Source organism: Cryptococcus neoformans, assembly GCF_000091045.1.
Source record: "Cryptococcus neoformans var. neoformans JEC21 chromosome 10 sequence".
NCBI lineage: Eukaryota > Fungi > Basidiomycota > Tremellomycetes > Tremellales > Cryptococcaceae > Cryptococcus > Cryptococcus deneoformans.
Genome location: NC_006679.1, coordinates 293,941 through 308,940, shown reverse-complemented (window position 1 = coordinate 308,940; position 15,000 = coordinate 293,941). Strand labels below are relative to the sequence as shown.

At 52.2% G+C, this 15,000-nt stretch overlaps 10 protein-coding genes across 10 annotated transcripts in view; 3 read left to right on the top strand and 7 right to left on the bottom strand.

The window, feature by feature from the left end:
• The window catches only part of CNJ01080 (6-phosphofructokinase, putative), a 3,189-nt gene extending 1,577 nt beyond the window's left edge, over positions 1-1,612 (bottom strand). Inside the window, exons 1-3 of the mRNA XM_567487.1 lie at positions 1,386-1,612; positions 829-1,329; positions 1-775 (exon numbers count right to left, since the gene is read on the bottom strand). The exon at positions 1-775 is cut by the window's left edge and continues 180 nt beyond it. Coding sequence (XP_567487.1) covers positions 1-775; positions 829-1,329; positions 1,386-1,557 — 1,448 coding nt within the window. The 5' untranslated portion in view covers positions 1,558-1,612. The remainder of the gene's footprint in view (positions 776-828; positions 1,330-1,385) is intronic.
• Positions 1,613-1,899: 287 nt separating this feature from the next.
• Positions 1,900-2,698, bottom strand: CNJ01075 (hypothetical protein). The gene has a single exon (XM_024658761.1). It carries the CDS (start codon positions 2,673-2,675, stop codon positions 1,977-1,979), a length of 699 nt encoding a protein of 232 aa, XP_024514442.1. The 5' UTR covers positions 2,676-2,698; the 3' UTR covers positions 1,900-1,976.
• Positions 2,699-3,040: 342 nt separating this feature from the next.
• On the bottom strand, positions 3,041-5,095 carry CNJ01070 (ada3 protein (ngg1 protein), putative). The gene is made up of 5 exons (XM_024657937.1): positions 4,788-5,095; positions 4,591-4,722; positions 4,161-4,540; positions 3,621-4,106; positions 3,041-3,558 (listed from the first exon to the last, which is right to left on the bottom strand). The coding sequence occupies exons 1-5, from the start codon at positions 5,074-5,076 to the stop codon at positions 3,088-3,090; spliced, it is 1,758 nt and encodes a 585-aa protein (XP_024513661.1). The 5' UTR covers positions 5,077-5,095; the 3' UTR covers positions 3,041-3,087.
• Positions 5,096-5,854: 759 nt separating this feature from the next.
• Positions 5,855-7,213, bottom strand: CNJ01060 (expressed protein). Its single transcript, XM_024657936.1, has 3 exons — positions 6,590-7,213; positions 6,305-6,514; positions 5,855-6,240 (listed from the first exon to the last, which is right to left on the bottom strand). The coding sequence occupies exons 1-3, from the start codon at positions 6,815-6,817 to the stop codon at positions 5,875-5,877; spliced, it is 804 nt and encodes a 267-aa protein (XP_024513660.1). The 5' UTR covers positions 6,818-7,213; the 3' UTR covers positions 5,855-5,874.
• Positions 7,214-7,472: 259 nt separating this feature from the next.
• On the top strand, positions 7,473-8,037 carry CNJ01055 (hypothetical protein). Its single transcript, XM_024658760.1, has 3 exons — positions 7,473-7,661; positions 7,788-7,883; positions 7,941-8,037. The coding sequence occupies exons 1-3, from the start codon at positions 7,590-7,592 to the stop codon at positions 7,962-7,964; spliced, it is 192 nt and encodes a 63-aa protein (XP_024514441.1). The 5' UTR covers positions 7,473-7,589; the 3' UTR covers positions 7,965-8,037.
• Positions 7,993-9,892, bottom strand: CNJ01050 (protein-ER retention-related protein, putative). The gene is made up of 3 exons (XM_567484.2): positions 9,260-9,892; positions 9,003-9,203; positions 7,993-8,944 (listed from the first exon to the last, which is right to left on the bottom strand). Exons 1-3 carry the CDS (start codon positions 9,871-9,873, stop codon positions 8,155-8,157), a joined length of 1,605 nt encoding a protein of 534 aa, XP_567484.1. The 5' UTR covers positions 9,874-9,892; the 3' UTR covers positions 7,993-8,154.
• A 105-nt stretch (positions 9,893-9,997) lies between these two features.
• Positions 9,998-12,135, bottom strand: CNJ01040 (hypothetical protein). The gene is made up of 5 exons (XM_567483.2): positions 12,054-12,135; positions 10,979-11,991; positions 10,805-10,920; positions 10,238-10,733; positions 9,998-10,184 (listed from the first exon to the last, which is right to left on the bottom strand). The coding sequence occupies exons 1-5, from the start codon at positions 12,070-12,072 to the stop codon at positions 10,083-10,085; spliced, it is 1,746 nt and encodes a 581-aa protein (XP_567483.1). The 5' UTR covers positions 12,073-12,135; the 3' UTR covers positions 9,998-10,082.
• A 133-nt stretch (positions 12,136-12,268) lies between these two features.
• Positions 12,269-13,686, top strand: CNJ01030 (mitochondrial matrix protein import-related protein, putative). The gene is made up of 3 exons (XM_567482.2): positions 12,269-12,719; positions 12,784-13,221; positions 13,277-13,686. Exons 1-3 carry the CDS (start codon positions 12,282-12,284, stop codon positions 13,580-13,582), a joined length of 1,182 nt encoding a protein of 393 aa, XP_567482.1. The 5' UTR covers positions 12,269-12,281; the 3' UTR covers positions 13,583-13,686.
• On the bottom strand, positions 13,654-14,781 carry CNJ01020 (E2 ubiquitin-conjugating enzyme, putative). The gene is made up of 6 exons (XM_567481.2): positions 14,695-14,781; positions 14,513-14,594; positions 14,199-14,424; positions 14,063-14,143; positions 13,989-14,014; positions 13,654-13,927 (listed from the first exon to the last, which is right to left on the bottom strand). The coding sequence occupies exons 1-6, from the start codon at positions 14,701-14,703 to the stop codon at positions 13,818-13,820; spliced, it is 534 nt and encodes a 177-aa protein (XP_567481.1). The 5' UTR covers positions 14,704-14,781; the 3' UTR covers positions 13,654-13,817.
• A 9-nt stretch (positions 14,782-14,790) lies between these two features.
• The window catches only part of CNJ01010 (hypothetical protein), a 921-nt gene continuing 711 nt past the window's right edge, over positions 14,791-15,000 (top strand). The window contains exon 1 of the mRNA XM_024657935.1: positions 14,791-14,968. Within this exon, the coding sequence (XP_024513659.1) occupies positions 14,928-14,968 (41 nt within the window). The 5' untranslated portion in view covers positions 14,791-14,927. The remainder of the gene's footprint in view (positions 14,969-15,000) is intronic.

Below are 15,000 nucleotides of genomic sequence, written 5' to 3'. Positions count from 1 at the left end.
AGAAGCGGGATTTTCGTAATCTTGTTTTCCTGGATACCGATCATATACGAGGGTGTCTCGGGTGTAGCGCTCAACAGCGTCTGAACCGCCTCGACGCCTTGGAGGGTGGGCAAGATCCTGTCGAACGCACAGGGTTTACCACCACGCTGTGTATGTCCGAGTGTGGTCACACGGGTATCGAGACCGAGACGCTCGACGAGGATTTTTTTCACATAGTCTGGCTTGATGGGTTTCAAGTTCCTGTCGAGGGCGCCTTCGGCGACGATGACGATCGACTTGCGTTTACCGACTTTTCGATGAGCTTGCAAGAGGTCACACATCTCCGTCTCCCAGTCCTCGCACTTGGGCGGGTCTTCGGGGATGAAGATGAAGTCTGCACCGGTTGCGATACCGGCGAGCAGCGCGAGCCAGCCGCAGTGTCTGCCCATGACTTCAATCACAAACGCACGCGAGTGGGAGGACGCGGTGGACGAGATGGAATCGATGGATTCACAGATTCGGTGCAAGGCGGTAAGCGCACCGATCGTCAAGTCGGTCAAGGCCATGTCATTGTCAATGGACCCGACGAGGCCGACAATGTTGAGGTGGTGGTAAGCTTCCCTCTGATCGTCTGTAATCTTGTTTTCGGTGTAGAGCTCTTCCACCAAGCTGGGCCATTCGCCGCGGAGCTTGTCGGCACCGGTCAAGGAACCGTCACCACCGCAGACGGCGAGACAGTCGATGCCGGAATGGATAAGGTTGGAAGCCGCTTGGAGTCGGCCTTCCCTTGTGCGGACTGCGTTTTTGGTGTGAGAACGAAGAATAAGAAATAACTTTTGTATGACTTACAAGCAGGGCATCGAGAACTGCCGATCAAGGTACCGCCTTCACCTTGCCAACCCCTGACATCATCCCACCCAACCCTGACGATATACTTGTTCTTCAAACTCCTGCCCTTTTCATCTTCGCGATCAGCAATCGCCAAGCCCTGCATTCCATGCGATGCCAACTCTTCCACATCGCCTTCACCCGCTCCGTCCCTCAGGAGCTGGCCGTACCCGAAACTGAGGGGCGTATCCTCGAGCGGGGTGACCTCGTTCGGGTCGGAGAAGGAGACTTCGTTGGCGAGTGATTCCTTGTTCAAAGTAGATGTGAGTTTATCGAATTGCTGGGAGGGGGGCAAAGAGGAGAAGGTGACGGTTTTGGAGGAGGCGGAAAGGGTGGGGGATTGCGGGGCGGTGGGTGCAGGGGTGGGGCCGGAAGTGTTGCCGCGGACGAGACCTTCCCAGCCTTCACGGATGATGTAGGCTTGACATCCCCGGGCGATGGATTGGCGGACTATTGCTCGGACTGTGGGAAGAGAGTCAGTGTCATGAGAAGAAGGAGGAGAGCAAAGAGTCATTCACCAGCAGCGTTCATACCAGCCGAGTCACCACCACTGGTCAAGACTGCAATCTTCTTCTGCCTCGCGGGTTTCTGCGCCTGCGGAGGAGGGGGAGGGGTAGAAACAGACTGAATCTGCTCTGTGATGCCTTCCGGGTCCTTGGGGAGCGGGGTGGCGGCCGGCGAGTCGGACATGTTGCGAGGTTTGTTGTGGATGCGATAAAGGAAAAGGAATGTGGATTGAAATGAGATGGGAAAATGGGAGCAGCAAATGGGAGCCGGCGGTAAATGGAAAAAGTTTGGGTGGGGAATGACGCAAACACCCTGGAAATTGAGTAGTTTTGAGTTATATCATCGATTTGTTGATTCTTCATGCATTCATTCGTATATTCTATATCCTGCGTCTCTCCTTTATGTATCCTTGCATCGTCCACTCTGCACATCTGTAACTGTATACCATATCCGCCAATCCGCCATATCAGCACCCGTCGTCCTGCACCTTTGTAATACTTCACAGGGATATTCCCAAAAAACCAAAATACATTCCATCACTACTACATATAAAGTAATACAGCCAGTTATAGACATTACCGAAATTATAGACATTACAGAGATCAACCGACAACGACCCATGCACCTCCATCTACCATACTCCTAAGTACTTTTCCTCTTTCACCTTCCGTCTCTGGTGTTCGTTCCCTTTTCTCCTCCACAGCCACACATTTGGAAAGACGCTTGAGCGCCTCTAGCAGGACTGCCGGTGTCTGACTGCGCCTGAACCTCGTCTCCTGCTCTACCGATCGCTTCCTCCCCCTGTCCTCTTCGTCCTCCACTTCAACGTGCCATACACTAGCATGCGACTTGTCCAGCTGCTCGAGCCCGACTGGTAAAAGCTCTTCCACCTGGCCGAGCGACGCAGGGTACAGCGCAGACGGCGGGAGTGTGAGCGGAGTGGGTGCGATCAAGGTGGGCAGAAGCGGTGGTGTGGTGGGGAGCGCTGGGGAGTAGGCAGACGAGCCGGTGGAGGCTCGGCGATCGAGCGGCGACTCCCGCGACGAGGACGCGACGGGCTGTGGTTGTGCGTGTGGTGGGGACACGGGCACGAGCCTGGGAGAACGCGGCGCAGAGGCGGAAGACACGCGGTGAAGCAGAGACGGCGGGACCCGCTGTGGCATCCTGGCCATGTGGAAGTGCAGCGGCTGGGTGGAGGCATGGTGGTGGAGGGGGTGTGGCTGGAAGTACGAGGCGCCGTGGCCGTGTACGAGGGTGTGTGTGTATGGGTATGGTGTGGACGGGCGCTGGATGGCAGACATTTTGCTCTGGTGTGCATGGGATGGCTGGGCGCCCGTTCTTATATGCGTGGGAGGGCACGAGGTGAGTCATCCGCTTTGTCAGTCGCCGAGCCGCCCAGTCAGCCTGAGATCTCGCGCGTAGTTATCGCCCGGTGACCGACTTGCGGAGAGCGGCGGCCGAACAGCGAGCTCGGTCGACGCCCGCTCCCGGCCTCGCTATCTTGCAACACGGACATCCCGCCGTCTCCGTCCGGCACCCACGCCTCCCGCACTTGGCAGTTCGGCCCCGCAGCCGGGTGCCGCCAGCTGACTCAGCCTTGATCAGCACTTATCAATCCTTTCCGGCGTCGCACCAACGCTAATTATATTATTCATTCCATCTTTCCCCGAGTGAAAGAAGATGCACTATGCATATGCGCAATGATACAACCGTCTATACACCACTCTCTCCCCGCTCGATGTCCTTGTACACGCTCTCCCCCGGAATCCCGACCAGCTCGCCCCTCGGCCGTTCCTTGATCACCCGGCCCACACTCCCCATCCAGCTCTTGCGCGTATCCACCAACCGTTTCAGCGCATCTGGCACCGGCGGCCGGCCAGACGCATTCAGCTGCACCACCTCCCCATGCTCCCCGACCACCGTCCCCGTCCCCCCCGCCTCTGCCATCAACTTCTTCTTAGGCGATAGCCCATACTTTTTGATACGTTTTAGCCATGCTTCTTCGATAGACTTCTCCACACCGTCCAGCGCGGCGCGGTACTCTGTGTATGCCAGGCGTTGTTTTGCTATTTCCGCAAGCCGCGTCTTACGCGCTTCGTTCACTGCCGTCTGGTGCACTAAAAGTCGTTGGCATTGGCGTAAAGCGGATGTGATCTCGTCGTCATCTCGATTATTCGGGTCAAACTGTTTACCCCACAGTCTTTTACTTAGCCTTCTTTTTCGATGCACCCTGGATAATCACATACCTCTTCGTGCTCGCCTAGAAGCATAACCGCCCTCAACTCGTGTTTCATCCTCTCCTCCAAATCAACCACATCCACCTTTGCAGGATCCACCCTCTCCCCCACCTCTCCGCTCTCCATCCTCTCCCTCTCCCTTCTTTCCCTTTCCCTCTCCCTTTCCTTCTCCTTGTCCTCCCCTACAAACGTCCCCACCACAGCGGCGACGACCCTCTCCGTCAACCCACCCAACCCCCTTTGCTCATCCACCAGATTCTCATCCCTCATTTCTTGCGCCGGTACGAAATGCGGAATGTGCGGTGTGGCCGCGGCGGCGAGAGCCATGTTCTTACGCGTATGGTTCACAGTCTGGGATTGTTGGATTTGTTGTTGGCGCAAGTTGGGCACGGGGAAGCGGGTACGTGTACCAGGTGGATTCCCATCTTCTTCATCCCATACTTCGGTATAGTGCCGTCCTCTGGGAGGAATCTCATACGACTCTGCAGGGTCCGTCTATTCCCCCCACCCTCTTAGCACTTACACGTTAATATGGCAAGGGAGACACACCTTGAACCCCAGCATGGCCAAATCATCCTCCCTCATATCCCTCAAGTACGGCTCCACCGCACTCCAAAACGTCGGGAACGCAACTTGGTTCGGCGCCTTCTTGTTACTATAATCTTCATCCACTTCACTCTGCTTTTTAGGGCCCGGTTTCATCGGTTGTCTCGGTCCTTGTCTCGTAGGGACCAGAGGGCGGGAAGGCTGTGCCGGGAGGCTGAAATCGATATGGGCGCCGGGGAGAGGGGTGGACGACGATGCGGGCGAATGGGTAGTGTCGACCGAGGGGCGTTTAGGCTGGGTATGCGAGATTTTGAGTTTCAAGCCGGATGTGGTGGACGGGTATGGCGGCGGGGACGCGAGTGTCATCGAGCGCTCCCTCGTTGCTAACCCCCCGATGGTAAGTCAGTTGTGATAGAATAAATAAGACACATACAGGGCGTCTCGTCATCGCTGTCCAGCACCCTCTTGATCTTCTTCTTCTTCTTGATTTGTCCACTATACGTCTGTTGCGATGCACTCGGTTTGAACGATGTTGTTGTAGACGCATTCGACGGTGCAGGGCTCACTAACCATACTCGTCAGTTTTTCCACATCCTTTTTTCCCGATCCTCGAAACACGAATTCACTCACACGACCGCTCTCTCTTCACCTTGACACCCGTCGGACTCGCAGTCGACGACGATCCTTTACCCGCAACCGCACTCAATCCCTTCTTCTTCCCCGCCACCCCTTGCGCATGTGCCAGCCGTGCTTTCTCGGCCACTTCCAACCTCATACTCGCCCGCTCATTCGCTTCTATCGCCGCTCTTTCCCTCTCCCCCTCCTTCTCCCTATCCATATCCTTTTCCTTTTCCTTTTCCCGATCTTCATCCTCCCGCTCTTTCCGCTTCCTATCCTTCTTCTTCACATCATCCCCCATCGCCCCTGGCGTACCTGCTGCACCTCCCTCAACCCCCGCTCCCCCCGCCCCTCCCGGCCCGCCAAGCCCGCCACCATTACCACCACTACCACTCAATCCCGATCCCGAATACGCATACTCGGCCAGCGCTTGCCGGATATTCTCCAAGTCAGATACAGACGGTAGCTGGGGGTATGCCGTGGAGTGGAGTAAAGGGAGGAGGGGATGTGGGAACTGGCGTGGCATGCTTCCTTCCTTGCTTCGCTTTTTATTTTTGTATCTCCTTTCCTTGTTTTGATATATCTCTTTCAATGGGCGCTGGAGTCGGCCCGCCAGAGGGGAATTAGGGTGATGGCTTGTTGGAGGAATGGGATTGGCGTGAAATGATAAATGACAATGATAGGGTAAACAAGCCGCCGCGTGCCTATTATCCGGAAATGAAAGCCGCGTGCCTGAATTACCCATGTCTTTTTTAGGTAGGCGTTTGCTTTCTCATGACCCTCGGCCGGGGCAAAGTGTATTTTCGCATTTACGTGCGTATGATATTCCGGCTTCCACTACGGCTCTTTACCCCCCACCACATGATTAATTACCCAGAGTGCGGGTAATGGTGGAGGCGTACAGCCAGTTGTATAAATCACGAGACGCTTCCTAGTGGTTTCGTTGGGGATATGAACAAACAGGACTACCCCCTCGACCTTTTGAGATCGGCTGGCGGAGCAGATGTCCGACGCATACAAAAGAAAGCTGTCCAGGGACCAATGACAAAGGCGTGGGGTTAATTGACATTGTATAATAGACAATAATCATGGACATGCATTAAAACAGTTCGTTCAGAATATCATCCACCACCCCCCTCAACCAGGGGATTTCAGGGTTTTCCGCTGCCAACACCACACTATCCCTTGTCCCATCGTTCTCAACACAGTTTCGTAAAAGCGCAGCTTTCTGCATTGAAGATAAATCGTCGCGCGTGTTGAGATATTCAACCACTCTTTTTAAAGCGAGCTGAGTGAAGTACGAAGAGGAGTGAGAGCTGCATCTGGCCATCTCCTTGACAGCTTCACAAGCCTCTTTGAAGGCTTTGGCACTTTGCCTTCCACGGCGGCTTTCCCGTGCAAGTGTGGCAAAGGAGGGGTGCACCTCGCGGCTCCCCTGTTCCTCAGTCGATGCAGAAGAGCTGAGCTGAGTTGATCAAAAGTTGGCAAAACGTGCGAAAAGAAGGTTGAAACTTGGCAGTATAACTTACATCGTCAAGCTCCTCAAAGTGGTCACTGACTCCGTCATGTGGCCGGAAAGGCGAGGAGGAAGAGTGCTGGTTGGATCGGGTGGATGGCTGGGGCGGCTGGTGGAGGTTGTGAACAGCTCGTCCGTCGGGATGTAGGTCGGCAGCAAGCCGATCAACAAGGGCATATAATGGGAATGACCTGTTCCTAATCCGATGAACATTCGCATTGGCCTATTCGTACAGAGCAATCATTCTTGTTGAATAAAGACACCTATAGAAATGACTGAAATGGATTGATGTACTCACGGCAATCCAGGTTTCCCACATATGGTCTGGAGCGCTCACGGCACAGTTCTTCCTGTCCCACACTGTCCCAGAATGTGCCTTCACTTGATTAATCACATCATGGGTCTCCTTCAAATAGTACCATCGCCTACGTGCAGTTTCGCCCGTCTTGAATCGATGAGGGGACGTCGGATTCAACTGCTTGTTTGTGTCCTCCCTGATATTTTCCCAGTCTTCTTTCGTTAACATCCTCAGGGACTTGACATGATCACTGCATATCAATCGCTGTGGGCGTGTGTCAACATGATGCTCCAGGAGCTTACTCGCAAAATTCCTGTATCAAAGAGAGGAAAATCCGATCACGCCCTAGCACAGTTTGTAGATTCCCGACAAGTGGCAAAGTCACACCGGTTATGCCAGTCTGCTGAAGACTGTCTTCATCATCAGCGTCGACATCGCTATCATCCTCTTCTTCTTGCTCCTGGGGTATCTCTTCGTCGGACCACGGCGACATATGACGCATACTACTCATGGAGGCTTGCGAAGTTCTCTGTATAGACATGTGAAGCAAACAAATATTGATAACTGGTGGGAATGGTAGATTGTACTTTCACTTTAAAGAAGTAGTTGAAGAGTCGGTGCAGTGACGTCGGTGGGTGAAAGTACGCCAGGTCCGGCCGTCTTATAACGAGTTTCTCCACAAAAACGGGATCAAATTCATTACCACGGGAACCTAACGTCGTAACGGAAGGTGCTTGGTGTCATATTGGTGTCATAAAAGGCGATAGAGATTTTTTTGTTAGAGTGTGTCGGTAACGGCTGTTGTACCTGTATTCCCATGTATCATCATCCTCTGGGTCAAGTGGAACATGAAAAGTGGGCGCCTTGACGAAAGTTAAAAGAAGACGAGAGATGAAACGGAGCTATTTCCCCCCGGCAAATTAAGACCTCACGTTTTATTAATCATTGTCGTTTCCTCCGTCTCATCCTTCAATCCACCCTGCTCGGCGTGAAGCTCAATATGCCCTCCCGGTTCAAGGACAAGCAACCATTGAAAACACTGGCCAATGCCTCCAAGTCGTGTGCTACACAGGTACGCTCTCCTCTTCCTCCGAGTCCAGCGACGCCGCCTTCCTTTTTCCCTCTTTCCCTCTTTCTATCTCCGCCCCTCCAAACAAAAAGGCCAAGGCTGATACAATCTACGAACAATGGGAAACAGTCCGTGGCTTACGGTAAATGTATAAGCAAGTCATACACCGAAGTGTCCAAGGGCATGTGTGAAGCAGAATTCAAGGCTTTCAAGGAATGTGTCCAGGTGGGTGATTCTCATCATTCTAGAAAAGCTCTCAACTGATATATGATTGATTTGTAGAAAGCCGTTGGGAGGAAATGGTAGATGATCAAGAACAAATTATATCAAATCAAATTACACATGTTGTACTATTAAAACCCATGCAATATCATAATCAGTGTTAAAAAAGATGCTGTGGAAATCAGAAAATCTATATGTATCTACACAACAACACTACATCCTTATCCAGTGCTTATGCCAATCAAACCCTCCCACAAACAAACCAAAACCATTTTCATTGCTCCTCCTCCTCCCAGACAAGCTTTCCCCTTCCCCACCTATGTTCTTTCATCTTAACCGCCTCCCACTCTGCTCTGATAAACACCCACATCCACCTCCTCAACAACTCGAGCGTCTCCATCAAGAACACTCCACTTTCAATCTCACTGATAGTATGTAAACGATTAGAGAGCTTGAGCGACCATGTGAATCGAAGTATGAGATCGATGATGGTGAACAGATGGTAGATAACGGGGTCGGGGAGGAGAAGAGTTGGGCGCAGGCCGAATGCAAAGAACGGCTTAGCTGGGCGGGAGGATCCGCGTGTAGGTGAGATGGAGGGTGAGGTGACAAATGGTGATGGGGTAGGACAAGGAGACCGTTGATGATGGCCCGTATCCCTCCGTTTGCGCAACATCTTTTTCATCCTCTCTATCCACCCTTCATGCCTCCCACCGCCTTCCTTTTTGGCTCCCAACCAGGTGTCCGCCTCGCACAGCGCTAATCCCCAGTCCATCTCCACATCCCACCAGAAGCTGTACATTGAATTGACACAGACGGCGAGAAGCCACAGTCTGAACAATCGGTGCTCTCCAAACCATCGATCATGTCGCTCGGTGAGTTCTTGAACAGAGATGCCCTTTTGACTGGCGATATCTGACACGACGGATTTTTGTAGAGCGGAGAGGAAAATGACGGGAAACGCGGAAAAGTACTTGAGAGCGTTGGCAAGGGGACGCGGGGATTGCCATGAGGATTGATAGTATTCCAAAAGACATTGACGGAATCGCAGCATGTATGGCAAACTGCTTTTATTTGAGCTCATGCCATGGTGTTTAAACTGCCCTAAAAAAGCAAACTTACCTTACCATGAGCAACGTTATATAGTTGCTCCATCCTCTTTGACTGACACGACCCTGGGTGATCCCACCGCTCCAGATTTGGATAGCGGAGATCCACAAGTCACCAAGCACTTTGGCAAACGACGTGAGGATATCGGCGAGGATGACATCTGAAAAATGGACAGGATCATTGATATGAGGCAGTAATATCCTCTTGATCGCTCTACACCGTTGACATTAGCACCAACTCCCTCTTGTAAACAAACAAACACAACACACCTTCTAAACCCGGCCCGTTCCCTCTCCACTACACCTCTCCACGGTACCGCCACACCAGCCACAACACCCACCATTGCCAAACCAGGAATCACTCTCCACCTCTCCATGGCTTCTTCTTCATCGCCGCTCAAATACCTAAAAAGCACCCATGCCGTCCCGACCCAGGCGCAGTACATGAGAAACAATTTGTACATCGGTCCGTGCAGCTTGTTAGCCGATGGTCTCACGATCCGTGTATTTGTAGGGCGGATAGGCGTATCGGGTTCATTGAGAGAGGTGGTGGTGGTGGTGATGTTTCCAAGCTGCTGCAGTCGAGGGGAGATTTCCAGATGCATACCCTGTTCCGCAAGCTCGCCGCCATCATCACTTTCCTCTAGGGATATATCTCCTCCTCCCGGATCATCCCTCAGGTCGAGGACCCAGCTCATGTCTATGCCGATGGCGGAGAGGACATGGAGGTTGACTGCCCACAGCAGGGTTGCGAGGCCGACGAGGAAGAGGACGCGGAAGGGTAAGGGGAAGGAGGCGGAGAAGGAGGGGAGGAGGATGTGGGAGTGGGGATCTGGCTGGAGGATGTCTGGGATGGAGTTTGAGGGGGGCGAGTCGATGTCCATTGGCGCTGGAGAAGAGAAAGAGAAAGTGGATGGGGAAAGTGAAATGGGGATCCGAAAGTTAAACAGGACATGGCTGAGACTCTATTTTCCGCCCCCAGTCTCAGGGGACTTGTTACCAACGAAGGCACGGCTACATATTACTGCAAACTGCGAATGGCTATGCATTGCCCTTATACACCGCTATAAGAAACACACTCCCCACTCTGCTCTCATCGGTCGCCGCCATGGCTCAGCATCACGTCCGCATCGAGGTTCGCGTCTTGCGCAAGATCTGACAGCTTTTGTAACGCCGTCTGCTGCGTCGCCAGAACCTATACACGAATCAGCCCCGCCGTTGTTACGTCTTGGTCAATACCAAACTCACCTCTGCAATCTCAGACAGCATCTTCTCATCTCCCACCCACTGTTCTCGTCCATCAGGACCTCGGACCTTTCTTTTCCTCCGAATCTCCTCCAACTGGCCCCAAAGCTCATTCACCTGACCCAGCAGTCTCCCTCTAGACACTTCTCCTCTAGCCTCCACCCTCTTTACACTATTTCTACCATGTCCTTCAAGCTCCGCCTTGACCCCTTCAAGCTGCTTGGCCATATCTGCTTCTTCCTGCTTAAACACTGTCGATTGAATGATGGGTACATGTTGCGGAGTTTGAGCTGCGAGGTGAATTAACCGATGCACAAGTTGAGATTGTCTTGCTTGAAGGTTGGCCAGACGGATAGAGGATGAGAGGGACGTTTGTCGAGTGTGTGCGAGAGCGGCGGTGATTTCCTTGATACGTTCTTGGTGAACGCTTGCAAGGTTTTCTTGGAGCTGTTGGCGTTTTTTCACGTCGGCCCAGCCGACTGCCAGCACGGGGACCATCCTGTCGTAACATTTAGTTTTTCTCTATGATGATGATGATGGTGATGCTTCACAATCCAAAATTTGACGTACGAGTTGGGATCGGGGTTATCCCGCAAAGCCTTTGCCCACTTGGCATCATCGTTCGCACCCGCCGGCCTTCCATATCTGTTTGCTGTCCCTTCCTCCACAACATTATAGAAAAAGTACTACACCTTTATATCAGTCTCGATCTAATAGCTCCCAAACAAAAGAACAAAAACTCACTTTGAAACGACAATCGGGGCTACTAGTATCCCAAGCATTCTGGACCGCCTTGATCCTCGACTCGATATCCATCTCCTTCTTCACACCAAACACGCTCTGCTGCATGCTCTGATGAGGAGCCTGGGATTGTTGAAGCTGGTTGACTTGATTGGTAGACTGGCCAAAAGTGGATCCGAACAAACCACCTTGCTGTTGCTGCGGTTGTTGTTGCTGTTGTTGAGGCTGAGCACCAAATGCGCTACCGCCGAACAAACCACCTGTAGGTTTGGCTTGTGACTGTCCAAGGTTTCCAAACAACCCTCCACCTTGCTGTTGCCCCTGTTGTTGCTGAGGTTGAGCTGCTGATCCAAACAGCCCACCAGTCTGAGAAGGCTGCTGGGTAGTAGACCCAAAGAAACCACCTCCTTGCTGCTGTTGTGGCTGCTGCTGGGTCGACCCAAACAGTCCAGCGCCAGTCGCAGGTGCAGCGGTACTTCCAAACAGCCCTCCCGCAGGCTTTTGCTGGTTTTGGTTCTGCTGTCCAAACAATCCTCCCGTACTCGTACCCGCTGTACCCGCCGTACTTCCAAACAATCCACCACCCGTTTGAGGCTGTTGCTGAGGCTGTTGAGTCTGACCAAAGAGCCCACCACCTCCTTGAGCAGGTGCGCTGGCTGTAGAGCCAAACAATCCACCAGACGGTTGCTGCTGCTGCTGCTGCTGCTGTTGCTGCGTCGTTGACCCAAAGAACCCTCCTTCAGTTCCCGTTGTGCCTGCCCCTGTCGTTGACCCAAACAATCCACCTCCTTGCTGCCCCTGTTGAGGCTGGCTAGTTGACCCAAACATTCCCGTCCCTGCAGGTTTTGGCTGAGATCCGAATAAACCGCCTGTTGATTGTTGTTGTTGTTGGGGTTGTTGCTGTGGTTGGGACTGGGAGCCAAAGAGTCCACCACCGGTCGTAGCTGGCTGAGCCGAGGTAGTGGGTTGTTGGCCGAATCCTCCAAAAAGAGGTTTAGCACCCCCTGCAGCTTGTCCTGCGGGCCCAAAAATGTATCAGTATGATCCTATCCCCGGTGTCCCATCCAGCAGTACTCACCAAAGCCGCCAAAAGACATTGGGTGCGGTTGAAAAATACGTGTAAAACAGTGAAGAAATGTATGTAATATTCAAGATGTAACGAATTCCAAGCGCGACTGTCATCTCGATTTTCGGCGATTTCGAGGTTTGTGGCGGTGGTGTCGAGAGGGTGGACGATGGCGTCGGGACATCTTTTGACGAGATTCTTCTCGCCTTCTTTTTCCAGGCAGACCACAGCAAAGGCAACATGGCGAGACGTATAACATCAATTTCTGGAAACACATTGTATGGAACTGGGTCTCGTACTGCAGTTCTTACATACGCCCTCTTCGTCCGTTCATATTCCGCTCCAGCGCGCGAAACAGTCACCAAACCGACTGCTTACGACAGACTCCGGCCTGTTATATCGACATTCCAAGCGCCGATAGATTGGGCAGCGGCTTATGGCTCGGGTGTCCTCCCCCAGGCATCGTACAAGCCCCCAGCGCCGGGAGATGCGGGACCGCTGACAGACTTGTTGATCTCCACACCCGACGCAGAGGCTTTCCACAAGATCAATCTTGAGCAGAACCCGAGACACTATCCTGTGTATGCTAGGTGGATGGGTGGGAAGGGGGTAGGCTGGGTGCAGGAGAAGTGGGGAGCCGGGGTGTGGTATGTGACCATGGTGGACATTAACGGCGTGGTGGGTCGTTTGTCTGGTTTTTTTTACATCATTGTCAAGAACTGATGGAAGCGGGGGGAAAAAGAATGTCAAGTACGGTGTTATATCCACTCCTACTTTGGAGAAAGACCTGAAAGAATGGACCACATTCTACCTCTCTGGACGCTTACACAAGCCCGTGCTAACCCTACTCCCACCACCACCATCCCTCTATTCAGCTCTCAGTACCAACTCTCATTCTGCCCTCTCTCTCGCTCTCCTCCTCTTACCGCCCTCTTTCACAGAAGATGCGCTATGGGAACAGATTGCTGGGCTAAGTTACTCGGGTGACCCGAGGATGAGCGTGCCAGGAGCTGAAAACCCGGAAAAGGTGAGGAATATCGTAAGAGGTGAGGGGGCGAGAAACGGGTTCCGGGAGGTTTATGGTGGGCTGTTGAAAGGATTAGGAATCAGATGGGAAGGCGGAGAAAAGGGCGGCGAAGAAACGTGGGAATGGAAGGGGAATGGAGAAGAGGTGATGGTTGTGAGTATACCCAATACGCTGCCTCATGTGCGCCCAAAACTGATTGGACATGTAGAGACCTGATGGATCAGAATACCTCGTCTCCCTCGCTCTGTCCTTGCCACTTCCGCTTCGTCAATCTCTTACCATTCATTATCCTACCCTCTCATCCGCCTCCGCCTCCAGGGAGCTCTCCAGTTGGGCACCTGTAGTTCAGGACTCCAAATTCCGAGCCAATCTCTCGGAAGCATTGCGCAAAATCATCCACGGTCCCGCTTTGCGCCAAAGTATCAAGGGGCTGTTCACTGCCGGCCCAGTGAAGAGTTTCTGGTACAGCTTGGCCAAGGTCGGGAAATGGTTCAAGGGGAGAAAAACAAAGTGAAAAAAGATACAATTGAAGAAGCCAACATCCAGCACAAAATATCCCGCATAGTGTAGCCTCATAGCATAATTAGCATAGACGACATGGTACATTCATGACTGCATTCAATAATCTACAAACCGATCTATCATTCTTATATTATTATTTGCTTCGACCGACGTGACACACTACACTGTTCGTCTGCTATCTGCCCTCCGCACTTGAAAACTTGTCGTCGCTTCGCCCGACAACCGCCTCAAGGAAGGACACGGTCAAACGATTCTCCTCTGATAGAGCCACCTCGCATAGCAGTCTTGACATTGTGAATAAAACTCTCTCGGTTCCGTCTGAAATCTTCGGCGGCGTCTAATAGAGGTTATCAATCAGTAAAACTCTTTTACATACTGTAGTCGATTGACAAGCTTACCCTTGTTCAGGGGGTCATCAGGGTTACTAGGTGATGTCAGTATACGCTGTTAGCTGAACAGCATTGAAACTTACGGTTCAAGAAAAAGGTACTGGATACCGATCATCACACTAGAAAGTGTCAAGACTGGTTTCCAGTCTTCCCTCAAAATGTTCCTACACCTTTGTCAATTTCCCATTTTTACCCAAGTGAATACGAAGCAGCGCTCACAAGCAGACGTTCCCCTCCAGATCCAGATTAGGGTGGTAAATCTTCTCCAAGCACTTGACCTTGGGCGGCTCATGAGGGTAATTGGGGTTGATCACAAAGGAAAAAGTGAAGACACCGCCCTTGTAGATGCCTTCGTCAGGAGTAATAGTGAGTTTAAAATTGAGGACGTCGTTGGGGTCTGGGAAGACAGTTTTCATTGTAGAGGGAAGGTCGAGTTCAGTCAGGTCTGGTATTGATAATTAGCCACCAGGCGCAAACGAGAGAATTCGCGATGGCATTCCCTCACGGCCGTCACTCGAGTAAAGATCCCAAACCTTTTTGGATTCGGAGCTGAGCGGCAGTGACCTTGGGTCTCTTCTTTGCAGCAGCCTCTTCGTTCTTCTTGACGGACCAGAGCTACAGGATACCCATCAGGAAAGAGGCCGAGGACAGTCAGCATCGTTGTGCGCGGTGGGGAGTTTCGGCTGGTGCCATGGTGAGCTGTATGCAGACCTACCTTGATCATGTTGCTTGTATGTGGATGAAGTTGTGAATTCTTACGTATAATTGTTATGCTGAATTAAGGAGGATAAGGAAAGTACGTATGGTGCTCGTCGTCGCCGTCGTTATTCTCGCCATCCGTCGCTCGTTCTTCGCCGTTTCCCGACATTTCATCTCGGCAACGAATAATCCGCAATTCCACTTTCTCACACATTATTCATCTCTCACAGCTTTTCACTGTAAATACAAATGTCCCAGCCAGGAGAACTCGCAGATCAGTGGCATACAGTGTAAGCATATCTCCTTCTCCTTGCGCTGAAGG